Raw genomic sequence first — 27,486 nt, 5'->3', positions numbered from 1 at the left:
TTTAAACAATAGTGCCTTTGCATGTTACTCCATTTCCATGTTGCCTAGTTGATATGAAAAGAGAAGGTCTGGGGAGGGAAGACGTGTCTCAGCAGTTAAGGGCACCCACTGCTCTCGGAAAAGATCCAGGCTCAGCTCCCCGCAGCTGACAACTGTAACTCCTGCCTTCGGGGATCTGGCACTCTTTAGACTCTCTTGGGCACCAGGCAGGTGCATGGTGTACATACATATATACACACACAAAACACTCATTCACACCAAATAAAAATAAATCCTTGTATAAAAAAAGAGCCAGGCATAGTAACACGGGTCTTTAATTCCAGCACTTGGGGAAGCATAAACAGGAGGATTAGTAAATCAAGACCATCTTTGGACACATAAGTAGCCTGGCTACACATGACTGTGTTTAAAACTAGTAAGCAAGCAAGATAGCTTGCATAAGAATCTGTGATTGGGGCGGGACTGGCATGTTCTGCTCTAGTCAGCATTGGAGTGGTTCATAGCCTGGTGCTCACGGGTCTGTCTCCTAGGCTGGGCTTGTGGCTAGGACTGCTAACGCTGTGCTGTCTCCTCATTTGGTCTTCCATGCAACATGACAGTTTCAAGTCAGCTAGGGCTTTTTGTTTTTCATCAATGAAAAACATTCAATTTCAGATTAAAATTATAAAGACCTATCATTTTAGCTTATTGTTTTAGAAAATGGAAGACATATGCGTACGTTTTCTAAAGGAATAGAATGTTTTCCCTTGTGCTTGCTTCGGCAGCACATGTACTGAAATTGGAACGGTACAGAGAAGATTAGCATGGCCCCTGCGCAAGGATAACTGCAGATTCCTGGTGTTCCATATTTTTTATCCAGCTATAGTTGTTACCTCCTTTTCTTTTTGCTTGCTAAATGCCTAATAAACTCACTAATTCCAAGGCAAAATAAAAATTTTTCTCCTCCCAAATATTTATGACAATATTTGTAATCTTTTTAGTTTTTAACTCAGGTTTCAAGAACATTTACAAACAATTGCTTTGGTGGTGGTGTCTCAACAAAAAGCCTCTCCATTTATAACGTCAAATCTACTTTTGCAAAAAAAATTACGTACACTGTATTTTTATTAGTCAGTAGGCTGCCAATGTATCTTGGGAGAGATCAAATGGTGCTGGGGAAGGGGAATAGAAGTTTGCTTCCCATCCCTGTGTGCATGCAACAAGCCATACGACATCAGTTACTCCGGCTTGTACTCAGCTGTGCTTTGGCCGGCTGAAGATCCGTTTAATGGGTTTCGAAGCTTTGATGAATATTTGAGCTTAGTGAAGGATTTGAGTTTCTCAGATGAGAGAGCTCCCATTTGTCGGGCTCCTGTCACCTTCCAGAACACCAGTACACTTCTGATCGGCCATGTAATTAGCTTTCCACGACCTTGCACAGCTGTCCTCTCCTGAAGATGCTAGTATTGTTTCTGTGAAGTTCAAACTTACCTGCCAGACCCGAGAACTATGACACCAAACCGAGCCACGACATGAGTTTCACATTTTGTTGGACCACCAGAAGAAGTAAGTTCTCTACTCACAAGTTTAATCTGGAAATTCTTACATGTTTGGTTGCTGTTGCCAGAATGTAGAAAGATCTTCCCAGATTTGGAGCAAGTGTATGATCACGAACATGATCAAAGGCTGTCATCAGAGTTTCAGCTTTGCACATTTCTTGGGGTTTTTACTGTTCTAAAAACTCTGAACCTTGGCTGTTGCATTTGGACGACTGTTATCACTTCTCATAGCTATCATGGGGTTGGAAGTGTTCCAGGAAATACAGCCACAGCTCAACTTACATGAGATCTCATTCTGCAGAGACCACTGACTGAGATTCACAACATCTGGTGCCTCACATTTTCTTACTGTACCATCTGCTGAACAGGTTGCTACATCAGACCCACATGCTTGGGAGCAAATGTCACGTCAGTAATGCATGTTCTGATGTCTACTAGAGTTGTCCTCTTCACCCAGTGATTCTGTCCTCATAGTTTATCATCTGATTTTCCTGCTGTTTCTTTCCATAGAGCAACAGAAGAACAAGAAGCCCAAACCTGTCCAAATTCAGAATGAGCCTATGTCAGCCACCATACAGATTAACTATGTGCAATCCAACTAGCAGTCCAGTGCCAGTCTTCTCCTTAACTTTTATCTCAGAACCACCTCCCTGAGGGCACTGGGCATTTGTTAGGCATTATTAAACCTTGACATTCTGGTTGCTTGCTGGAGCAGGTGGCCATGCGGCCCCCGAGGGAACTGGAAGACACTCGATAGATGATGCCGTTGCCGTTTATTGTGATGCTGTGGGTGCTACCCGTTTCCTTATTTGTTGCTTCAAAACTTCAGGACGTGTGACCAGTGAGAGGGATGGAGCTGCCTTTTTTGGCCTCATCAGCTCTGTCATTTGTCACTGCTGTTGAATTTTATTACAGAAATGATCAAATATTGCCTGCTGTACAAATGGATATAACCATTCTTAGGCTTATCTGTGTTTTACACTGTGTGGTGGAGTCGAGTCAGTGGGACGTACTGGGTGACCCAGAGAATCAATTATCTGACTCTAGGAAGTTTGCCACACGGTGAAATAGCCATTCTCAGCAGCCAATCTGGATTCAAGGAGAGGGATGGACTTAATTTCTTACTGTGGGAGCGTGACAAGATTCTTAGAGTATACGGAACCTGAAGTATTATTGGATCCATTATAAAAATATAATCTGCCACAAAGTGAACCTTATTTCTTTTAAAAGGCCTGTGGCATAATTTAAAATACCTTGTTCTAAACTTCTATTTTAAGAAATAAAGTTTTTCATTTTCAGAGTTTAAATTTCTAGGATAAAGGAGAATATTTGTTCAAAATGGCAGAAATAATGTCAGCATCTGCAGGACCCCTCAAACCAAAGTATAGCTTTTAATAAGAGATTTTTACTCACACCAACCTAGAATCATTGATTTTCGTCCTTAGAAAAGAGCTTCATGATTGACTTATATGAAGTTGGAATATATTAAGAAAAAAAATCTTTTTAGGATTTATTTATTTTATGTATGTGAGTACACTGTAGCTGTCTTCAGACACACCAGAAGAGGGCATCGGATCTCACTCATTACAGAGCCACCATGTGGTTGCTGGGAATTAATCTCAGGACCTCTGGAGGAGCAGTCTGGGCTCTAAACCGCTGAGCTGTCTCTCCAGCTCCCAGAAAATTTTAACATAGAGATGCTCTCAGGGAAAGAGTAAAATAAACCCAGGTATGCCCGTGGACTTTTCAAGGGAGAATTACACTGTTTTTAAAATAGACACATATTGGGGGAAGAAAATCAAGATGGAGATGACAGAACAGGATGATCCAGATCCAGGTGGACAAGGTCAATTTTATCTTGTCTAGGTGGGCGGTTTATATCTTTATTAATTGACAGTGAAATTACTGTGTGGGTATATTGTGGATTGAGAATTTAACATATAAATCTGATTGATTAAAAAAAATAGACACACGTTGCTGGGTGTGGTGGTGTACACCTTTAATTCAAGTACTCAGAAGCAGAGCCAGTCAGATCTCGGACTCTAAGGCCAGCATGGTCTACATGGTCTACTTCCTAGGACAGCCAGCGCTACACAGTGAGATTCTATCTTACAAAAACAAATAAAAAATAAAATAAAGCCAAGTGTACATGTTTGGCATCATGAAATATCACAAAGTGTTGCCAAGGAACTTACGAATGAGATCGTAAAGTGATCCCTGTGATAGGATTGGTAGCATTGCAGCTTGACAAAGCAAAACCACCCTCGATCACACGTACTGCAGAGGACGATGATTTTAAAATTATTTTATGTTTATGGGTGTTTTGCCTGCATTTATGTCTGCACATTGCTGCCTGGTAATCACCTGGAACCGGTGGAGGTTGTGGAGCTATCATGTAGGTAATGGAAATCTAATCCTCCTACCCTGAAGAGCAACCCATTGCTTCTAAGTGCTGAACCATCGCTCCAGCCCCATATGCTGGAATTCCTGATTTTCACAGGACAGAGACTCCAACCAGACTCTGCAGTGTGAGGCCTTTTTTCTCTTCTCATGTCCTCTTAATTTTCTGTCCTTCTGTCCTGCATAGGATAACTGTTGTTTTTATTTCCATTAACTTCTTTTTTTTACCAGTCAAAAGAGCCTTCACCTGTTTTTCCTGAAACACTGTCATAATCACTATAAAAATAGTACTTACGGGGTTGGGGATTTAGCTCAGTGGTAGAGCACTTGCCTAGGAAGCGCAAGGCCCTGGGTTCGGTCCCCAGCTCCAAAAAAAAAAAAGAACCAAAAAACAAAAAAAATAGTACTTATGGTTGACGTGGTGGTACACACTTTTTTAAATCTTTTTTAAAAAGATTGATTGATTGATTGATGTACATTGTAGCTGTCTTCAGACACACCAGATAAGGGCATCAGATCTCATTACAGATGGTTGTGAGCCACCATGTGGTTGCTAGGATTTGAACTCAGGACCTCTGGAAGAGGAGTCGGTGCTCTTAACCGCTGATCCATCTCTCCAGACCCCCCCCCTTTTTAACCCTTTATTAGTTCTTTGTGAGTTTCACATTACACATCCCCATCTGAATCATCTCCCTCATATCTGCCCTTTACCTTTGTAGGCTCCCTCCCCCAAATAGCACACAAACACAAAGGGAGCCTAGAAAACATCTCACTGTGGATGCTGTAGTATGTCACAGCGTGGCCCACAGTATATCCCTCTGACCACACATCTTCATTTGCAAATGTTCATTGCAGTGAGTCATTGGCCTAGTTTAAGGTCTCTGGCTTCTAGATTAATGGAATCCACCATTTATACTGGATTCTCACTGGGACCCTTCCCTGTTATCCTGTTGTGAGGTCACAGAGATCCTGCAGCTTTGGATCAGCAGGACTGGCCCTTCAGGCATTCTGACTGTTTACAGACTTTGGGGTGTACCAACTCAGAGCTCTAGATCTGCGCCTGGATGGTAGCTAAGCTAATCAGTGTGCCAGCTCTCCCTTACTGAACCACCAGGCCAGCTTTCCAGCACTCCTCTGCTAGGCCTGCAGCTGGTGAGGGAGGGGCAGGGCCAGCTCTCCCAACTGCTGCAGGTGGTAAAGGGGCATTGCCTCCATACCCACACCATCTCAAGGAAGACAAGAGGTAAGGCCAGCTCTCCTGAACTCTTTCCTCAGGCTGCCTCACCCTCACCCACACCCCCAGGGACAGCTCTGCTGGTAGCACACATCATGAAGCCCAGTCCTCCAGAGGCAGAGGTAGGTGGATCTCTGAGTTCCAGGCCCTCCTTTTCAACATAGGGAGTCCACACCAGCCAGGGATTTATAGACTTTGTCTCAAATATTTGTAAAGTGTCTCAGCATATTCTGTCTTCATTAAATTTTTATTAATTTATTGTTTGTGTGTAAATCAATTCTCTTTTTACTATGTGGGTCCCAGGACTTAAATGAAGGTTGTAAGGCTTACAGTTGAAGGCAAGCACTGTAGCCTGCTGAGCCAAATTGGCCTCACATCTATTTCTTTTGAGAATATTTTGTCTACATGTAACTGAAGAGCTTATACTGTCTATATATCTATATCTATCTATCTATCTATCTATCTATCTATCTATCTATCTATATGTTTGAACTTATGTGTGTACTGTATTCTGATGCTTCCCCCCCCCCCCGCCATTTCTCCACAGCTCTGCATGCCTAAAGGGCTGTCGTTCAGGACACAGGCTGACAATAAAGACCCTCAGTTCCACTCATTTATAATTACCCGGGAAGATGGTTCTCGCACCTACGGTTTTGTGCTCACCTTTTATGAAGAAGTTACAAGTAAGCAGATCTGCACAGCCATGCAGACACTGTACCAGATGCATAACGCCGAGCAGTACAGCAGTGTGTATGCTTCATCCTCCTGCAGTATGGACTCGCTGGCCAGTAGTATTGATGAGGGAGACGCGACCTCCCTTTTGAAACTCCAGCGATACAACTCTTATGACATCAACAGAGACACCCTGTATGTTTCAAAGAGTATATGCTTGATCACACCTCTCCCTTTCATGCAAGCCTGCAGGAAGTTCCTCCTTCAACTTCACAAGGCAGTCACCTCGCAGCAACCACCACCCTTGCCCCTCGAGAGCTACATCCATAATATTCTCTATGAGGTACCCCTGCCACCTCCTGGGAGGTCACTGAAATTTTATGGTGTTTATGAACCTGTCATCTGCCAGAGGCCTGGGCCCAATGAACTCCCTCTTTCTGACTACCCTCTTCGAGAGGCCTGTGAACTCCTGGGATTAGAGAACCTAGTGCAAGTGTTTACCTGCGTTCTTTTAGAGATGCAGATCCTTCTCTACTCACAAGGTAGGTGTTCTTTGTTTTCTGAAAGCAAGTACTTTTGTCCTGAATTACTTTGTTTCATTACAGAATCAAAGAATGATATGCAGTTTCTTCTGTTTTGCATATAAGGAGTGGGCTTGGTTGGGATGGAACGTTGTAGTTATAGTTTGTTTCTCTTTGAAGTGTCTGTGGCTGCCAGAAGGGATCAAAAGTGTTATGTTGACCAGTTTGAATGTATTTATTTTTTAATGAAAACAACCCTTTTCCAGTACATATAATCATCATTAGATACATTGAGACTTGTTACTGTAAGTGACTAATGAACTTTCTGTTCTTTACAAATTGATAAAGTGTCACATGAAAATTCAAGTGGCATTTGAAAGGAATAAGTGAAATGTTTACTCTGGAACTAAAGGCACACAACTTTGGACCTCTGCTTGTAGGGGCATTTCATGGGTAGAAAGAGGAGAAGTGCAGGTAGAGAACAGATAAGGCTGCCCCAGTCTAGCAGCAGATCTGCTAATATTGTAGATCACTGTGTTTTTAACCTCCAGTCCCACATGGTACTATCATCATCACATATTCCCAATGTTGATTTATAAGATACTAACAAGTTAAATTTTGATGCAATAATATGTTTTTGATATTGAGCCTAGACTCGGATACCTGTTTCCATCTGCAGATGAATTTACGTAAGAAATAGAGATGTCATGTCATAACAGATACTGAATTGTAGGCCGTGTGCATTGTTGAAGCTTTGGAAAATACTATGGCATTTGGATTAGTGTTTTGCTAGCTTGTGTTTAGGCTGGCAGTCTCTACTGCTGCTGTCAGCTTTTTTTTTTCTCACTTTTCTTTTTATTTTTCTATTTTAAATTATAAGTGAAACTGAGCCAAGCAGGCTATATTTATGCTTCCCCATCTTGTGTGTGTGTTGACAGCCCTTCGTGAGGTTTCTCAGTTTATCCTACATAATGGCTTTGATAATGTGTTCCAATATTGTTTTGTTGTTATTGGGGAGTTCTCTAATGGCTTACCTAAGTTCTTTATTTTGCTTTTGCTCTCATTGTCTTAGTGCTCATCAGTACCTGCGCTCATCAGTACCTGCGTACTGCCTGCTTATAGCTGAAAACCGTAGTAAGACTGTCCTGCCTGATTATTCTTTTCCCTGGAGAGAAGATGGGACTGGAGAAGTGTATGATGTCAGCCCTCAGTGTCAGATTTTAGGATTAGAAATGTTTAAACAGGATGGAGAAATTTATCAGTGGCTAAGAGCGCTTGTTCTTGCTTTTCTTGCAGAGGACCTGGCTTTGGTTCTCAGCACGCATGTTGCAGGTCAAACTGCCCATAACTCTAGTTCCAGGAGATCTCGGACCCTCTTTTGATCTCCAGGGTCACTAGGTACACACATGGAGCACAGATATACATGCAAGCAAAACCCTCATACACATAAAAGAAAATAACTTTTCTTTTGTCCTACTTAGCCCCAAGGAAGGGGAATGAAGGGGTAAGGTGGGAAAGGTGGGGAGTGGGAGGAAGCACCCTCTCAGAGGCAAAGGGGAGGGGAAAGGGTGTGAAGGACTCTTGGAGGATAGACTGGGAAGAGGGGCAACATTTGGAATATAAATAAAACAATTAAAATAAATATTTTTTTAAAAAAGAAAATAATTTAAAAAATGTTTAGCCAATATTGATTTTTGAAGTCATAAAAGCCATAGTTTCAATTTTCTGATTAACTTATTAACTATAACTGCCGTAGGTGAGAGACTTAATTTTCAGGAGTGTTGTCCCTCATCTCTCTGGGGATGTCTTTGCCACCCACCCATGATTAATTGTGAAAGTTAAATGAGAAGACCTGTATAGAATTCGTAGACGGAAACTGAGGCACGGGTGTGCTAAGTAATCATAGCACAAGTAAGTAATGTGGCACTTCCAAAAATGGGGCCTATATCAGTCTCTCTTCTCCATATAACCAAGCCATGTTGGCAACTGTACTGGATCTACACATAATCTTTCCTTACCCATCTCGATACTTACTAAATTATTTACTCATTCTTCAGCTATATGATAAAGGCATCATACTAAGTATTTGTAGAATATGAAATAAAAGCTTTGTGTAAATGCAGTGGTGGATTTTATAATGATGGTGTCTCTCCCCTCGGAGAAAGACATTTAAGTGAACCAAATGAAAGGGCCACTGAGCTGACTTGGACTCCTGTGAGACTCTGTGTAAGGGGTTCACGGGACACTCGCCACTTAATTTCTTATGCTTGATAAATACATGGCATAAAATGTGAAGAGGCTTCAGGAACACAAACGGTCACTGAGAAAATCCAGAGTGAATCTGAGCAGATGGATTTCAGTGATGAAAGCGTTCATTAAACTGACTTGTAATTATAGTCCACAATTTATCTAGGCAGATTCAGTCTATTATCTAGAGAATAATTGCATCACAGTCTTTCTTCAATGATAGTGGGCTATAAATTTTTAAGTAAAGAATGCACCCACGAAGTCAAGACTCTTTCCTGGTACCTTAAGTCAAAAGAAGGATGTTCAAAGGTTGCGTGGTGCCAGGCAGTGTAAGCTGGAGTGGAAATGTCAAAGACCAGGGATTTAAACGCCACTGTCTAACTTTGGTTTCAGCATTTAAAGCCTCGGGAACACTTTGGGCCTTGCTTGTCTCCTTTGGCTTAGGAAATAAGCAGTTACGGCCGCCTACACCAGCTCTCACTCCTCTTCAGTGCCTCTGCAGGGTTCCGCTGCCAGGCCGTCTTTACCAGTCCTCTTTACCAGTCCTCTTTACCAGTCATAGAAGCTACCTGCAGTTTTCTTGAAATGTCGGAACTGTTTTTATTGCCATACTGAGGTAGATACAGTTTGTTGGTCATAGTTTATCAATCATAAAAACAAACCTAATACTTTGGTAATAGCAACTATATTTCCATGACTTTGATCCAAAAAGCAGTAGAGTTTGATCAGTTTTGACTACTGTTTTACTGTTAGATTTTTGCAGGATTGGGGTTGCCTTGAAGATGCTAGGCAGGTGCTGTCCCAGTAAGCACATCTGCTATTAGACTTACTTTATGATAAACATAACATTGAATTGTTAAATTTTTCTTCTTTGTAGTCCTAGCTGGCCTTGAGTTCATTATGTATCTGAGGATAACCTTGAACTCCTCTAATCCTTGTTTCTCTACCTCCCAAGGGCTGGGATTGCATGCATATGTTCCCATGTCTAGGTCTATTTGTGGTATTCCTTAGTTCAGTAAAACAGACTTTTATTCGGGCCAATTGTGATAGATATATGGGACTATCCCATGCACGCATGCCTTTAATAGTCTAATTTTACACTGCCCACTCTATCTGGCCGTATGACCAAGTCATGAGTGAGTAGAGATTCAGATGTGAGAATGTTTACCGTGTGTCTGCTCTTTTATCACTACTAGAGAAACACCATGTGATTTTGGTCAGGCAGCTAAGCTGATTTGTTTTTAGCTTCCTTGGTTGTCATAGTGACCTTCTAAAAAGGATGTGTTCATTTGCTTTGAAGCTACCATCCACAGACAAAGCAACCTTTTTTTGGCCCATTGAGAGGTGTCATGTCCAAGTGATAATGGAGCCTGACAGATTCCCACAAAGGAGAAAAAGCCTCTGCAGTGTATGAACCTCTCTGCATTCCAGCACTAATGAGACCCAATATAAACGATTTCCATTTCATTATGCAACTTTCCCTTCAGAGTTTTCTGACCTTACAAGATACCTGAGTATTTCAGGTTTCAGATTTATTTGATGTACTTCAACCATGATAAGTGTTTGGCTTAATATCCAATTACAAGCTCATAGTTGTTCCTCAAAGGAGATTCTGCAGTTCAGTGGCCCTGTAGTAGTTACCAGGAGGTAGGGATATTTAACATAGTCTCCAAAGCTGTTGCACAGAGAATTTGTCTGTATCAGCACTTCAGCCTTGGGTCATGTTGTTTGCTTATAAGTCTGGCCCATTCTTTCCCATTTAGCATGTCTAATTAGTATGGCTTGAAAAGTGAGTTTACATAACTTGTGTCCTATAATAGTACATACTATATAGAGAAACCTCTCCCATAAAACATACATGTAAACCCTGTTTAAATATTCTAATTCACTTTAGACTTGTACCATAATTCCATTAACCCTGTTTGTTTTTCAAAACAGGGTTTCTCTGTGTCGCCCTGGCTATCCTGGAACTAGCTGTGAGGTCAGGCTGGCCTTGAACTCAAAGATTCACCCTCCTCTGTCTCTGGATTAAAGACATGTACCACCCATTATCCAGTGTAACTCTATCATTTAAATATCCAATCATTCTGACTATAGCCTATATTAACCAATTTTGGTATTTTAGTATATAAGACAGCTTTGTGAAGTTGTTCCAGAAACCTCTTTCTCTACCCCTGACCATGTGGTATGCACCTTGGAATTAGGAGTTGGGCCTCTTATAAGGGGTTGTGCCAAGTGACACTAGTCCTTTGTCGATCCATAATCTTGATTATGGCTCAAGCAGGTTGTAGTTTGGTTTTTATTTCATTTTTATTACTTTTTATTTTATGTGTATGTTTTTTTTTTTTTTCTGCATGTTTATGTGCCACATATGTGCAGTGCTCACAGAAGCCAGAAGAGGGCGTCAGGTCCTTTGGAACTGGAGTTCTGTGTAAGCTGCCTTGTGGGTGCTAGGAGGAGAGCAGGTGCTGCAGAAGAGTAGCCAGTGCTCTAACCACTGAACTTTCTCCCCAGCCCCAGAGTTAATGTTTCTTATTGACAGTTTGACTTTTAACACTTTAAATTTCTTCAAACTGAGACAAAAAACAAAATAAGACAAACAAATAAACAAACAAAAAAACTAATGGTGGAAAAATATCAAGTGGTTTTATTTTTAATTAAATTATTTCAATTAAAATCATATTAACTTATATAAATTGTATTAGCTAAAATATCTTTAATTAATCTGCCTTCCAGAGTGCTATGTTTAAAACCCTTGTTGAAATATCAACATCTTTTTTATACTATTTATTTTATCTTTTGTTTTTTCTTTTATAATTTCAAACATGTAAACAATATATCTTGATTTTTTTTTTTTTTTTGGTTCTTTTTTTCGGAGCTGGGGACCGAACCCAGGGCCTTGCACTTCCTAGGCAAGCGCTCTACCACTGAGCTAAATCCCCAACCCCATATCTTGATTTTTTTTAAAGATTTATTCTAGTTTATGAGTATGACTGTTTTGCCTGCATATGTCTATTTGCCACCAGTGCCCTCCGAGGCCAGAAGAGGGCATCAGATCTTCTGGATCTGGAGTTACAGACAGGTGTGAGCTGCCGTGTGGGCGCTGGAATTGAACTCAGGTCCTCTAGAAGAGCAGTGAGGTAACTGCTCTAGAATGATAGCTCGGGGCACTTGCCTAGGGGTCCTGGGTTCAATTTCTACTGTTAAAAAAAAAATGTTTTTCTTTGCAAGACTGTTACTTGTTAACCAGCCTTGAGCTTACTATGTTATCAAGGATGACTTTGAGTTTCTGATTTTTCTGCCTCCACCTCGAAAATGGTAGGGTTACTGATGTGTGTCCTGTGCCAGTTTATATGGTGTTAAGGATTGAACCTGTGCCTTCATGCATGCTGGGCAGGTGTTCTACCAACTGAGCTATGTCCCCTGTGCTAGACATAGTGAGGTGAGTGCCATCACATTCCACTTTGTTTTTTAGTTTTCCAAGTATAAAACTCAGGTCATTAAATTTGCATGTCATTCATGTTTAGCCACTAGGACATCTCACCTGCTCAAGTTGTGTTCAGGACTTTTGAGGAGAGATTGGTGGGGGCAGGAGAAGAATGTGTGTGAATGTTCTTTTGCGTGGGTGCAGGCACCTGTATGCCATGCTATGCATGTCAGAAGGCAGCTTGGAGGTGTCAGCTCTTGTCTTTCCACTTTGTTTGAGACAGATCTTTTTTTTTTTTTTTTTTAAAGATTTATTTATTTATTTTATATATGTGAATACACTGTCAATGTCTTCAGACACACCAGAAGAGGGCATCAGATCTCTTTACAGATGGTTGTGAGCCACCATGTGGTTGCTGGGATTTGAACTCAGGACCTCTGGAAGAGCAGTCAGTGCTCTTAACCACTGAGCCACCTCTCCAGCCCCTGTTTGAGACAGATCTTTGCACTGCTATGCATGCTAAGCTTAGCTGGTCCTCAGATGTCCACTCTTCTCCTCTCTCAGCCTCCTGTCTCCCAGGAGGAAGCACTAGAATGACAGATGCTTGTGCTACTGCATTCCACCGCTGAGGTATATCAATTTTGTTAACTTTTTTCTTTGATTTTGTACATGTATATAATACACTTTTTAAGATTTAAAGATTTTTTTTGTTTATTGTTGGAGGAAATGTATATAGCACAGTATACGTGTAGCCATAAGAAGGCAATTTTTGAGACTCAACTCTCTCTTTTTACTGGTCCTAGGAATCAAACTCATTGACTGTATAATACATTCTGGTTAATCTCATCTTCCACCCCCTCTTATCTCCCTTCCCACCCCTAACAACCCCTTCCTCTACAAGTCCCTGTCCCATGCTTGAGTTTTTGCTACACTGCTTTGGCTCCCAGTGGGTCGCACATACCACCCACCTAGGATCTATTTTTGGATCTGTGAATGAAAGATACACACATTATTTTTAACATGCCTTACTAGCTCAGTGTCTGGGTACTTCTAAGCCTCCCGTGGCTAACATCCCTTCCCTCCCCTACTCCTGGCTCAACACCCTTTAAATCTACTTTTAACTTTTCTGCCCTTTACCTTCTGTGAAGCCCATTGGTCTTTGCTGCCCAAGACACTCTGGGCAGCCCTTCCAGGGGCCACTTCCTCTTTACTCCTACATTTCAGATGATCTCCTCCCTGTAGCCCTAAATCTGTTCTGTCCGCCTCCCCTGGATTGTGGCAATTCTCCCTTCACTCCTCCTGCTTGTCATGCAGCTCTAAGGGTCCCACCCCATCTCCCTTTGCCCAGCCATTGGCTATACTTCTTTATTGCCAGTCAGAACCAACTGGGGGCAGGCTTTCTTTAGCCTGTGTGCAGGACGCTGCAAACAGGTTTTTTGGTTTTTTTTAGAGGGGAGTAACACAATTAGCAAGAGAACACCTGCTGCTACAAATGTTCATGTATTTTTGTTTTGTTGTGACTCGCCAAGTTTAAGCAGGGCCACCCATTGGAGCCTGGTGAATATTCTAGGCAAAATTTTAGCAGTATATTTTAATTTGTAACAGAGCCAAGCATATTGTATTTAATTTTACATGCCTTAGATGTAATATGTTTAACTTTTCAATATATTTATTGGCCAATTACAATGTAGTAAATCCTGTATCCCATGCTGAAAATTCTGAGATTAGAAATGGGAGTTGTCAGTTTTGTGTGGTAGTGTGACCATTTAATTCTGGCTTTGGCAGGCTGATAGAAGCAGGCAGATCTCTGTGAGTTTGAGGCCAGCCTGGTCTATATAGTGAATTCAGGCCAAGGCTGACACAAAAGAAAAAAAGAAAAGAAAGGATCGCTTTGAAGGTCTCTAGTGGTAGTATTAGAGGTCTTCTAAAGCTACAAGTTTTGCTACATACAAGGAGGGACATTTCTGCTAAGAGGAAGATAACACAGAGGTGCAGGAACCTGTGAAGATGTCCTAGTGACAGAATGACCTGCAGCGGGAGTTTGGCTGCCTGTAAGGTATGGTGAGAAATAAGCAAACAAGAGCTGACTCATGAAAAACTGCATGTGCCGTGCTGAGGCTTAAAGCAACTGCTGAGTGGAGGCCAGGCATGGTGACATGTGCCTTTAATCCCAGCACTCAAGAAGCAGCGCCTGTTGAGTTACAGTGCTACACAGAGAAACCCTGGCTTGAAAAACCGAACAAATGAGAGAGAGAGAGAGAGAGAGAGAGAGAGAGAGAGACAGAGAGAGAGAGAGAGGCAGGCAGAGACAGAGAGAGAGAGAGAGAGAGAGAGAGAGAGAGAGAGAGCAGAGAGAGAGAGAGACAGAGAGAGATATGCTTTCTTGCAGTGGTTTGTTTTTGTTTTTGTTTTTTTTCGGAGCTGGGGACTGAACCCAGGGCCTTGAGCTTGTTAGGCAAGCACTCTACCACTGAGCTAAATCCCCAACCCACCACTTGCAGTGGTTTGAATAAGAGGGGCTCCCATCAGTTCATATCCTTAAATGCTTAGGCAGTGGCACTCTCTGAAAGGAGTAGGAGGTGTGGCCTTGCTGGAGTAGATGTGACTTTGTTGGAGGTAGCATGCAGAACTCTTAACTCCTTCTCCAGCATCTTGTCTGCCTGTATGCGGCCATGCTTCCAGGCTAATAATAAACTAAACCTCTGAAACTGTAAGCTAGCCTCAGTTAAATGCTTTTCTTTCTAAGCGTTGCTGTGGTCATTGTGTCTTCAGCAGTAGAATACTGACTAAGATAATGCTAAATGGAAAGGTAGCTCAGCCAGTAAAGCGCATGCCAGGTAATGATAAGTACCTGAGTTGAAATCCCTGCCCCTTATGTGAAAGCCAGTTGCAGTGGTGCACACCAGCAGCTTCAGCTCTGAGGAGGGGAGTAGTGCAAATAAGTCTCTGGAGGTCGGTGATCAGCCACTGTAGCCAAAGTGGTGATTTCCAAGGAGAGAACCCATCTCTCTCTCTCTCTTTTTTTTTTCCAGAGCTGGGGACCAAACCCAGGGCCTTGCGCTTGCTAGGCAAGCGCTCTACCGCTGAGCTAAATCCCCAACTGAGAACCCTATCTCTTAAATAAAATGGAAAGCAGCTAAGGAAGACACTTGATATCCACCTCTGGCATGCACATGTGTTAACACGTATACACATACAAAAAAATGCTTAAAGAAAACCTTTGTTTTCCATTTCTTTTTTCCATGTTAGCGATTGAATGCAGAGGCCTTGTGCATGCTAGACAAGCATTGCCATGACACTGTTACCAGCCCCACTTCTGATTTCTTGATCTGGTTAAAAGAAATGGTCTTTCTGCCGATTGATTTCATTAGCCATAGAGCATTGACAAGTGGAAAATAGGACTGGAGGGAAAATGAGCCCTGTCTTTTAAAGTCCAGGGGAGGGGAGAAAATGTGTGATTTATTTTTACTTCCTGTGGTGTTTCTATAAATAAAGCAAGAAAATACCCCATATTACAAACCACCATCACCTGAAGAAAGTGTTTTCCAGGAAACTGTATATTTCCCCAACCACAAATAAACTAGCCAGCTTGATAGGAATTTAGTGTGACTGTTCAAATCCCTTTACCTTTCAGTTGAGGTTGAGCTAGGTGACAGAAACCATAAAGTAATTTAGGCAGAGGAATGTAATATGAATTATTACTAAGCTGTATCAGAAAATAGGCTGTAGGGGTTGGGGATTTAGCTCAGTGGTAGAGCGCTTGCCTAGCAAGCGCAAGGCCCTGGGTTCGGTCCTCAGCTCCGGAAAAAAAAAAAAAGAAAGAAAGAAAACAGGCTGTAAAGAAATAAATTCTGAAGGATACTCAGTGAAGCACAAACTTTTTTTAAGGAGTCATTTATTTTATGCATGAGTACACTGTAGCTGTCTTCAGACACACCAGAAGAGGGTATCAGATCCCATTATAGATGGTTATGAGCCACCCTGTGGTTGCTGGGATTTGAACTCAGGACCTCTGGAAGATCAGTCTTAACCACTCTTAACCACTGAGTCATCTCTCCAGCCCCCAAAGCACAAACATTTACGTGGGAGCCCATACCCCAGAGCTATAGTAGATACCTCACTGAAGAAATTCTGTTCATAAAGTCCGGAAAAGACCAGTAGGTAGACTTGTCAGTATGTTGCCTGGAGTCCAGAGCTGATCCTTAGTCACTGATCTAACAGAAGACAAAGTCCAAGGCCCTGTTGTCTGTGGCTGGTAAACAGATCCACAGGATTTGTTGAGTATCACTGTGGTCTTTGAATATACAGTGTATTAGAGAGTTGTAAGAGGTATCCACTGACTGCTCATTCTTGGCACGTGGCATAGCAGTGTGCCACCAGATGTCATCAAATACTCATACAGCAATAACGAGACAGATTGCACTCTGGGACTAGGAAAAACAAAAAAAAAAAATCTTTCCCCCTGTGGTGTATCTCCATTGCCCTCTGCTGGCAAAGGTTAATATTGTATTCATTGTCAAAATGGTTAGAGGCCTGGAAATTGTAGTAACTGAATGGATAATTGGCATATACTTTGCTTAAAACTCCAAGCTAGCCTTTCACATTATCTGGCATATGATGGAGAAGGAAATATAAAATCTGATACTGATGTCCCATCTAAGCCATGCTTTTCCGTAGGACTTAACTGCAAAAGAATACCAAGAATACCAAGCAAGCGCTGCTGTCCTGTGATCTCTCTCTCTCTCTCTCTCTCTCTCTCTCTCTCTCTCTCTCTCTCTCTCACACACACACACAGGGGGGAGAGAGAGAGAGAGAGAGAGAGAGAGAGAGCATGTCATCTATACTAGAAAATGCTCCACTGCTAGCCTACACTCCTACAGTATTGTAGATTATTAGAGGTAATCTCTTTAAAGTAATTATGTACAGTAAAGATAGGATGAAAGGTTCCTTCATTACAGGTTGAATTGCAAAGGAGTATGCGGAATTGTGGTGTCTGAATGCAGCCAGTTCGGGCAGTAGAGCATGATTCTCGGGTTTATTTGTAAAATACAGTATCGACTAAAAGTCTTTGCCTCGAGTAGAGAGGGGGGAAATGGCTGGTGACATAACTTAGCAGGTAAAGGTGCTTGTCTGAATTCAGTCCTCAGAAGCAGCTCTCTGAGGTTGTCTTCTAACCCCTTTCCCAGTTACATAAATTACGTAAATAAATGTAATTTAATTTTTCTGATTTTTACATTTATTTTCTGTGAATGCATGTTTTGCCTGCATGTGTATCTATGTACCACAGCCATGCCTGGTGCCGTTGGATGTAAGAAGAGGTCGTCGAAGGAAGCCATTTTATTTAATAGGGATACTACTGAAGTGCAGCTGCTGGTGGGAGTAGGGGTGAGGGGGGACTCAGTTTTCTCTAAGGGCCTGGCCACTGCAAGTTTGACCCTGCTCTATTAAGTATATAAGGAACTTAAATTGGACTTGGTATTTTTCTTTTCTCTTCTTTTTCTTTTTTCTTTTTCTGCTTTTGTTTAGGAGGAGATCACAAGAGTCGGGTGGATCTGGGAGGTCTGAGAAGTGAATATAATCGGATACATTATATAAAAATTCCAAATAATCAATAAAAATATTATGTTGAAAAAGGAAGAGATCACTGAATCTCCTGGAGTTATGAATGGTTGTAAGCCACCATGTAGGTCCTAGGAATCAAGTCTGGGTCCCCTGCCAGCACCTCTAGGCTGCCTCTCTAGCATCAGTTAAGAACATAACTGCTCTTACAGAGAACAGTTCAATTCCCAGCACCCATGTAGGGCAACTCTCAAGTACTTGTAATTCCATCTCCAGGGAGATCCAGCATCCTCTTGTGCACTCAAGTGTACAGTCCGCTCCCCATATACATATAATTTTAAAATAATAAAAATAAATCTTTAAAGATGTTTTATTGATGAAATGGCACAAAATTTTTTTTAAACGGAAAGCATCTTTTTTATGCTTGGTCAAATGATCATTTTCCTTAACATTTTGCAGAAGCTAGTTCTAAAGTCTTCCCTCTGTTTTACTGTAATTATGTATACAGAATTCTGTGAAATTCATACAAGTCCATAATCTCTTTATCTTCAATTCTCAAGTCTAAAACAATTGTAATTGATTTATCAGCAAAACCAGAGTTTTTATCAGCAGAACCAAAGTAAACTTATTTATATTTTCTCCCCACTCCCTCTTTCCCCCACATAGAACACTCACATGGCTTGCTCTGAAAATATCAGTGTTATCTACAGGCCGCTCCCTGTCATAGATTATGATCTACCTCTCAAACTTTAAAAAAAAAACTAATAATAAAACATATCACTCTGCCTCCCATGGCTTAAGTAGGACTTGTGAACATGCATAAGTACGAAACATCTACAGCAGACTGCTTAAGAGAGCAGCATAATATTGTGGACAGTTGCTAGTTATAATAATTAGTCCATGTAAAGAAAACACAATCAGAGCTGGGTGTGGTAGCTTAGTACTTTAATCACAGCACTCAGGAGGCAGAAGCAGGTGAATCTCTGTGAGCTGAGGGCCAGCCTGGTCTACAAATCGGGTTCTAGGACATCCAGGGCTGTTAGACAGACAAACCCTTCTTAAACCCAAACAAAACTCCAGACTTTAATTACATGGCCATTCTTTTTATCCTTAGAGGTAATATTCTGTAGTTAGGAGTTAAATATAAATAATGTGACTATGACTACTTACATCTGTTGATTTTTTTATACCTGCAAAATAAATGCTAAAATAAATATAATTAGCTTATTGAAGCTATAGTCCTCATCACTTATACAAGAAAAGAATAATCAGCCTCTGAATTGGAGATTATATATGTGTGTGCTGTGTATTTATATACATATATAATGCATATATGTATATATAATGTATATATCTATGTATTAAAGTGATTCAAACAACCATCTTGTACTTTTTCAGTAGGCTAGATACCAAGAACAATTTTATTAGTTTTTTAATTCCTCCAGGTTATAAGAGAATTCAGGGCTGTATATGTATAAAGACACATGACTTTGATCCCCGAATTGGGGAGGCAGAGCAGAGCAGAGACAATCTGATCTCTGTGAGTTCTGCCCAGCCTGGTCAATATAGTAAGACCCTGGACAGACAGGGAGGTGGGGAGGAGAGGGAGAGAATGCAAATTACTCAGGTACTTTGATTTCAAAAGCAACGAGTGGTGTTGGGGTTTCCAACTTTCTATAGCTGTTCGGGGGAAATAATTTAATTCTAATTACGATGGACTAGAACCGACCTACTTTCTCTGTGATCATGAAGAAATATTTCTCAGTTTTTTTAAAGATTTGTTTATGTGTATGACTATGCATACACACACACACACACACACACACACACACACACACGTTATCTACAGGTTGCATCATATGTGTGCTCCATGTGTCTGGTGCCCTCAGAGGTCAGAAGAACGTGTCAGATCCTCTGGAATTGGAGCTACTGACGTTTATGAGCCATCATATAGGTGCTGGGCATCAAACCCAGAGCCTCTACTAGAGCAGTAAGTGCTCTAACCACCGAGCCATCTCTCCAGCCCAAGAATACTTAAACTTTAACACTGATTTTTTTCTAGCATTTCTAGGCTCACTACAGCAATTGTTTTCACTTGGATTCTTCCCTCTTTTCTTGTTCTGTACAGATTATCAACGCCTGATGACTGTGGCAGAAGGCATTACCACACTCTTGTTCCCTTTTCAGTGGCAGCATGTTTATGTACCCATACTCCCTGCTTCTCTGCTACATTTTCTTGATGCCCCTGTCCCTTATCTGATGGGTCTTCAGTCAAAAGAAGGAACTGACCGGTCTAAACTAGAACTTCCTCAAGAGGTAAAGCTTACCGTTAGTGATGAAGCATGCTGTTTGCTGACCTAGGTCACGGCTTCTTTTATTAAGTAGCATTGTCTTTGTGCAGCAGTTACACCTGGACTCCCAGGTGCTTTGGGGTTAGGGCCTTAGCCTGCACACAGTTTCTTCTGATACTTGCTGTAACACAGCTACTAGTTAAATACACTTCAGAGGGGGACATGAACAAATTTTCACAACTATGCATTTCTGAAGGTGGTTCAATAATAGTATGATATTACCATACTATTTATTATTCTAAAGTCATTTAACTTCTTTTCCAGCCTCATGCTATCAATTGTTTTTAAGCAGTGTATTAGTCAGGGTTCTGTAGAGAGGAACAGAATTTATAGGATGAATATATATATGAAGAGTATTAGTATGATTTGTAAGCTGTGGTCCAGCTAGTCCAGCAATGGCTGTCCAGCAACATGAAGTCCAAGAATCCACTAGGTGCTCAGTCCATGACTCTGGGTATCTCAGCCTTCAGTAGACGTTGGAATCCTGAAGAAGTAGGCTCTAATGCCACAAAGGAATGGACTTGCTAGCAAGGTGAGAGGAACCAGGCAAAGAGAATCTTCTTTCTGTCTTTATGAAGTAAACTTCTAGCAGAAGGCGTGGCCCAGATGAGAAGTGGTCTTCCCACCTCAAAGATCTAGATTATAAGTGGATCTTCCCACTTTAAATTAAGCAAGAGCACCTCACAGGTGCACACCCCCATTTGGGGGGGGGTTCTAGTTTATTTAGTTGTCAGGTTGACAAGTAAGTACAGTCATATTTAACGTTCCTTTAAAATCATTCTTACTGAGTTAAATTGGACTTTTGACCTCCACTGAAAGGAAAATATTATCTCTCAGCAAAATGGGGATAATGGAAACAGCAATGCTTCACTGCTTCTCATCCTTACATGTAAGCCAGTTGTTAGCCTATTCTAAATGTCGCACAGACAATGCCAACTTAACAAACATTTTAATCCCTACCTCCTTGGCATTTTAATTTTCTCTACTTTCTCTGCATTGTGTTTTAAAATACTTAAGAAGAAAATAAGAGTTCTTGAAAGCATTTTAAATTTAATTTTTAGCTCTTGTTAATGCTATTCAGAATTGGAATGGGAAGCTTTGAAATAAAATATTGATGAGAGTGATATGGCCTATTTAAAACATGAAATAGTTAATAATGTATTTAGTTTATTAGCATTTTCTTAGCACCATCACCTTACTTCTTATTTCTCATAGAGAGTCTCACTTTTAAGAAATGAATTTAAATAACACTAAGCCACAGCCATTATGTTGAGTAGCAAATCCTCTAATCAGGGGTTTGGGGATTTAGCTCAGTGGTAGAGTGCTTGCCTAGCAAGCGCAAGGCCCTGGGTTCGGTCCCCAGCTCCGAAAAAAAGAAAAGAAAAAAAAAATCCTGTAATCAGTCAGCCATGTTGCCTTCGGCTAAATTAACTTTGTCATTTAAGGGGAAATAGTTTGATTGAGACCATATGAAGCAGGTACATATTGTCCTGTCCTTTGTCAGAGAAGGGGGACAGGCTCTCTCTGCTCTCTCTTCCCTAACTTATCTTCTTTCTCTATTCTCTGAATTTTATTGTTTTCTCCTTAATTATATTAATGTAGTATCTTATTGGTTTAAAGAACTAAATTCTTTGCATTTTCAAAGAAAAGAAATGGACTACCAAATGGATTTTTGTTTAAAAAATGTTTTTAGTTTCTTACTGATTTATATATGAGTGCATCATTATCAAATGATATATAAGAAACTTAATTGTATATAAAAGTTCTCCCCAGTTTATATGACTACCTGTTGAAATACTTAATGCCACTTAATATACACACGGTTGGTAGATCTTTCTTTTCTGTTTATATCATCTGAGTCTAAAGATAAGCCAGTTAAATTTTCTAAAAGCCCTCAGAATGATGTCTGTGACTTTCTAGTTTTATTTTTCCCAATCTTAGCTCAGGACACAAACTCATCTATTCATAAAATGGGACAATATGAAGTAACATGAATCAATTATAAAAATAAGCAGCATTTCTGTGTAGAGACGGTACATTAAGAACCTTATTGTTTAGAAGAAAAGGTTAACAATATGTCTCTTCACTCTGGAAGCATTTTATGGTGAGATGAAATAAACAACCTCACATAATTTTAAGGAGGAAGTAAACAAAAAAATTAGTCTGTTTAAGCTGAGTGTAGTGTTGCATACCTTTAATCCTAGCACTTGGGAGGCAGAGGCAAGCGGATTTCAGTGAGTTTTAAGACAGCCTGGCCTACATAGAGAGTTCCAAGACAGCCAGTGCTCATACATTGTAAGACCCTATCTCAAAGAAACAAAAATAGGTGCTCATTTTGGCAACACATATAATAAAATTGGAATGATACAGAAAAGTTAGCATGGCCTCTGTGCAAGGACGACGTGAATATATATATATATATAACATAAATAAAAATAAGCCTTCCACAAAGAGACTTAAATGTGCACTCCAGTGACGCTTCCCTCCCCTCTCCTCTGAAAACTCTGACGTAAAATGACTAAATCTAACAAAGTTTCTAAAAATAGTTATGAAAATGACAAGCTTACAAAATGATTATTTTAGAAGGTCTGATTTTAGTTGTTGGGTGTCTAATGTAACTGCCTAGACTTATAATTAACCACCTACTCCCTTTTCTCATGACTCCACAATGACAGAATGTCCAGAATGTTAGTAGCCATTTGCTATAGTCTTCTAGGGAGTGGCATGGGGAGGGGAGGGGAGAAGAATGCAGCTCTGGGCGTCGATTAAGGAGTCTGGAACCTTACCTTCAACCATTCCTGCTCATCTTTACTATATTAGGGGAAAATGGTGGTGGAGAAATGACTCGGCAGAGGACCGGGTTCAGTTCAATCAAGTACCTGACCAGCAGTCAGGTGCTTCCTTATTTATCCAGGATTCACAGAACAAAGATTGACGATTACAGATCGTGTTTGATTTTTTCATTATATGTCTAGGGTTACAAGTTCAGTCCCAATTAAAAATAGAAAAAGAGCAGATTTTATTTTTTTTATTATTATTATTTTTTTTTTTTGGTTCTTTTTTTCGGAGCTGGGGACCGAACCCAGGGCCTTGCGCTTCCTAGGCAAGCGCTCTACCACTGAGCTAAGTCCCCAACCCCCAGATTTTATTTTTATTATGAACCCTATAACTCCAATTTAAAGAATCTAAAGAATGTCTCCTTCAAAGCAAACACATTTATTATATGACAGCCCGAAAACACTCTAGACAAAACAGGAAATATCTGAACTGGTCTTTTTATGAGTAGCAAATACTAATACCTAACTTCTTTTCTATATGTTTCATCATCTGTGCTATAAAGTAGGGGAAGTTATTTTAGTCAATCTGCGTTATTTACTGACTTTTACTTCTTCAAGAATGTGCCCTGTATGTCCCTCCCTGTCTTTAAACTACATTTTCAGAGAGCTCTAAGCTATAATAGAAAGAGACCTTAAATCTGTACCCTATTCTCCTGACCCGTCAGAGTTTATCAATTCTCTCTGTATACCCTGCACCAGTTATACTGTTGGAGTTTGCTCAGGGGCAGATGCCCCAGGAAGATTCCTTAAGCAATGGCCTTGTCTAGCTATGTGCTTCTTTGTGCTGAATGATCTCAGGGCATAAGGAAGACTTCCAAATAGTGGCCAGATAAAGTTACTTTTAGGATTTTACTAAAAAGACTGAGACATAGTCTTTCTTAGGAAAAGGCATAAAATGACTCATAATGCAGAAAGTCCCTGATAGTGCAACATGCATAGACCAAAGCCCAAAAGGTAGAGAACGAAGGACAGCGATTGCAGCATTCGGTTGGACTTCGCTGAAACTGTGCCAAGCAGCTGTGCCGGCTTCATGACTCTATTCCCTGTGGATATGGCTGTGAGATATATATGTGAATGATTCTAAAGAAATAAGTATTTTATTTTATTTCATTTTTGTTTTAGAGACACAGTCTCACTAAGTAACTCTGCTGGCATGAACTCAGTACATAGACCAGGTTTATCTCAAACTCGCAGAGATTTTCTTGCCTTGAGTGCTAGGACTAAAGGTCTGTGACACCAGACCTGGCATATGCATTGCTTTTAGTTAGAGGTAATATCAGGAAAGTTTTCAGGAACTGTTACTTGAAATGTAGAAATTAGAAATATCAGAATCAGAAATATAGAAACAAATATAAACATATTTGTTTTATCATGCATACAGTTCTAGTACTTCATGAGCTCTTGTGAAAGAGTTTTTTTTAAAACTATAAGAGCCTCAGGGTTGGGGATTTAGCTCAGTGGTAGAGCACTTGCCTAGCAAGCACAAGGCCCTGGGTTCGGTCCCCAGCTCCGAAAAAGAAAAAAGAAAAAAGCCTCAAAAGAGATGGCAATTTACCAGAATCCCTTTTGTGTGAACTTCTTGTTTTTTTTTTTTTTTTTTTTTTTTTTTTTTTTTCTTTTTTTTTTTTTCGGGGCTGGGGGCCGAACCCAGGGCCTTGGGCTTCCTAGGCAAGTGCTCTACCACTGAGCTAAATTCCCAACCCCTTTTGTTTTTTTTTTTAAGAAAAGATTTATTTGTTTATTTAATGTATGTGAGTACACTGTAGTTGTCTCAGACACAGCAGAAGAGGGCATCAGATCTCATTACAGATGGCTGTGAGCCACCATGTGGTTGCTGGGAATTGAACTCAGGACCTCTGGAAGAGCAGTCAGTGCTCTTAACCACTGAGCCACCTCTCCAGGCCCTCCCCCCCCCCTTTTTTTTTTTTAAGAGAAGGGACCTTTGGGTTTTCTTCAGTAGATTATCAGGGGCTTGTATTCATTTCTGCTTTGTTGATAGTAAGTCCCTTTGGGTCCTTTCTGAGCAAACATAGGAGGCTATGGGAGGCTCGTGTGTGAATGTGAAGACAGGCAGTAAGTGGGGTGCCAGATCCTCACCTGGTAACACATTTGCAGAACAGCAGGGATTTCCTGAGTATAAACAAGATATCAGGGGTTGGGGATTTAGCTCAGTGGTAGAGCGCTTGCCTAGCAAGCGCAAGGCCCTGAGTTCGGTCCCCAACTCCAAAAAAAAAAAAACGAAAAAAGAAAAAAAAAAAAAAAAAAAAAACAAGATATCAAGTGCTTTCTCTTTCCATTAGAAAGGAGAGGGATGGAAACAGAAAGAAAGCAGGGAAGTATCAATACAGGAGAAGTTTGACATGAAAATGCTGAAAGGTTTCTGATTAACAGATCACAGTTAGTGAAGATCAGCTGGGCGTGGTCAGGTACGGGCCCTTAATCCTGACACTTGGGAGGCTGAGGTAGGAGCTTGTGAGTTTAAGACCAGCCAACAATACCTAGAGAGACCTTGTCTCAAAAAAATAAGTGAATAAAATTTAAAAGACATTCAAAAGCTATTTGAATTACGGAGGCCTGCCTTCTCCCTGCCATGCCCTCAGTGTGTCCTGCTTTTAGAGGCTAAAGACAGACACACACGGAAGTCGTAGTGGCACTGCTTAGCAAGACGTGGTGTTCCAGCTCTTTAGTTAGAGAAAACTACTGACGCTTGAAATAAGGAAAAGGGAAGGAAAAGGAACGGTCCACAAAGCCTGCCAGAGTCACAGCTGTGTGGAGATACACATCAGAGTGGGTTCCAGAAAATCACATAACTTGTTGGGCCTCCACTAAAGGTATAGACTTAATTACATCAGATTCTAGGAATGATTGTTGATTACCTGTTTTTTTTATTTATTCATTTATTATATATAAGTACATTGTAGCTGTCTTCAGACACACCAGAAGAGGGCATCAGATCCCATTACAGATGGTTGTGAGCCACCATGTGGTTGCTGGGATTTGAACTCAGGACCTCTGGGAGAGCAGTCAGTGCTCTTAACCACTGAGCCATCTCTCCAGCCCGGTTACCTGTTTGTTTTTGTTTTTGTTTTTGTTTTTCCCCCTCCGGAGCTTGGGACCGAACCCAGGGCCTTGTGCTCGCTAGGCAAGCGCTCTACCGCTGAGCTAAATCCCCAACCCTCGATTACCTGTTTTTGAACAAGGGAAAATCCTGGAAATTTTTTTATTGCGTTTGGGACTTGACTTTACCTCTGGCAAATTGAAGGTATAAATAAACATAGAAAATACTTCATCTGCTTTTTGTCATACCTTTTTATCAGACCAAGAACATCTTCTGATGCTGGGGATATAGCCCAAGTTAGAACATGTACAAATCCCTGGGTTCTATTCCCGCATGGTGGGGTGTAGAAGAGTAAATTTTGTGTAGGGGGGAAGGAGAGAAAAAGAGAGAGGGTCTTAGTTAGGATTTCATTGCTCTGAAGAGACATCACAACCAAGGCAACTCTTATAAAGAAACATTTAATTGGGACTGGCTTACAGTTTCAGAGTCCGTTATCGTCATGGCGGGAAGCATGGCAGTGTGCAGGCAGACTTGGTGCTGGAGGAGCCCGGGGTTCTACATCTTGATCTGCAGGCAGCAGAGGGATAGCGTACACCACACACGTTTGCCTGAGCACAGATGAGACCTCAGTCTACCTCCACAGTGCCACACTGCCCAACAAGGCCACACCTCCAAACAGTGCCCCTCCCTATGGGCTAAGCCTTCACACACATGGGTCTATGAGGGCCATTCCTATTCAGATTCCCCACAAAGAGGGAGGGAGAAGGGAAGAGAAGAGAAAAAATACTTTCTGAAGCTGGTGTATCTGTAGTTCCATTACCTGAGAAGGGGAAGCAGTGCACCTGCCTTCACTACATAGCAAGGTAGGGCCAGCCTGATCTATGACTTTGTCTCAAAAAATAAAAAGAAAGGAAAGGAAATAACAAATTCTAGTGGGAATGTGGAGAAGGAAGACTCCTCACACACTGCTGGTGGGAATGTAAATTGATAAAGCCAACATGAAAGTCACTATGGAAGTCCCTAAAAAATGAAAAATAGAACTACCTTATAATCCAGCCATAACATTCCTGGGCATCTAAGTCTGAGCACCACAGAGGTCCCTGCACGCCCATGTTTATTGATGCACTATTTATAATAGCCAAGATAGCCACACAGTCTGTCCACAGTTAGAATAATAAGAAAAGTGTGGCTTGCATACACAATGAAATTTTATTCAGACACAAAAGGAAGTTATTTCATTTGATAGAAAATGAATGAACTAGAGATCATGTTAAATGAAAAAAGCCTGCACACAAAGACAAAGATTGTGTGCTTTTCTTTTATGTGGGACCTAGATCTTTTTAAGGCGCACACACACAAACACACATACAGGAGATGAAGGCAGAAGGAAGGCCGTGTAGGGAGGGAAAGGACCTAATAGGAAAATGGAGAAATGGAAAAGCAAAGCTCATATAGGATCTAGATTTAATAATGTGTGTACATACACATTTATGACATGAAAGTAAGTTAGGCATCTGTAAGAGCACCTGGAAAGAGGTGGCAAGGAGACCCAAAGTTCAAAATTACCTTAGTTGCCTAGGTAGTTTGAGGCCAGCCTGTCTCATTAAAAATTAAAAAATTAAAAATACATTATTGCCAGGGA

General features: G+C 40.9%; 1 protein-coding gene, 2 non-coding genes and 1 pseudogene across 5 annotated transcripts in view; 3 read left to right on the top strand and 1 right to left on the bottom strand.

Moving 5' to 3' along the window:
- The window catches only part of Dennd5b (DENN domain containing 5B), a 124,060-nt gene that overhangs the window by 34,598 nt on the left and 61,976 nt on the right, over positions 1-27,486 (top strand). For all 3 annotated transcript variants that reach the window (XM_032905450.1, XM_032905451.1, XM_032905449.1), the window contains 2 exons: positions 5,720-6,386; positions 19,727-19,914. In XM_032905450.1, the coding sequence (XP_032761341.1) occupies positions 5,720-6,386; positions 19,727-19,914 (855 nt within the window). The remainder of the gene's footprint in view (positions 1-5,719; positions 6,387-19,726; positions 19,915-27,486) is intronic.
- Positions 749-852, top strand: LOC116904817. The gene has a single exon (XR_004388468.1). It is a non-coding gene; the product is annotated as a U6 spliceosomal RNA (small nuclear RNA).
- Positions 1,218-4,209, bottom strand: LOC116902751 (annotated as a pseudogene).
- On the top strand, positions 22,276-22,382 carry LOC116904645. Its single transcript, XR_004388348.1, has one exon. It is a non-coding gene; the product is annotated as a U6 spliceosomal RNA (small nuclear RNA).

The sequence above is a fragment of the Rattus rattus genome, chromosome 6 (genome assembly GCF_011064425.1).
Source record: "Rattus rattus isolate New Zealand chromosome 6, Rrattus_CSIRO_v1, whole genome shotgun sequence".
In the NCBI taxonomy this organism is placed as follows: Eukaryota; Metazoa; Chordata; class Mammalia; order Rodentia; family Muridae; genus Rattus; species Rattus rattus.
Note: the sequence above shows the minus strand (reverse complement) of the source record. Positions and strands in the feature narration are given on the sequence as shown.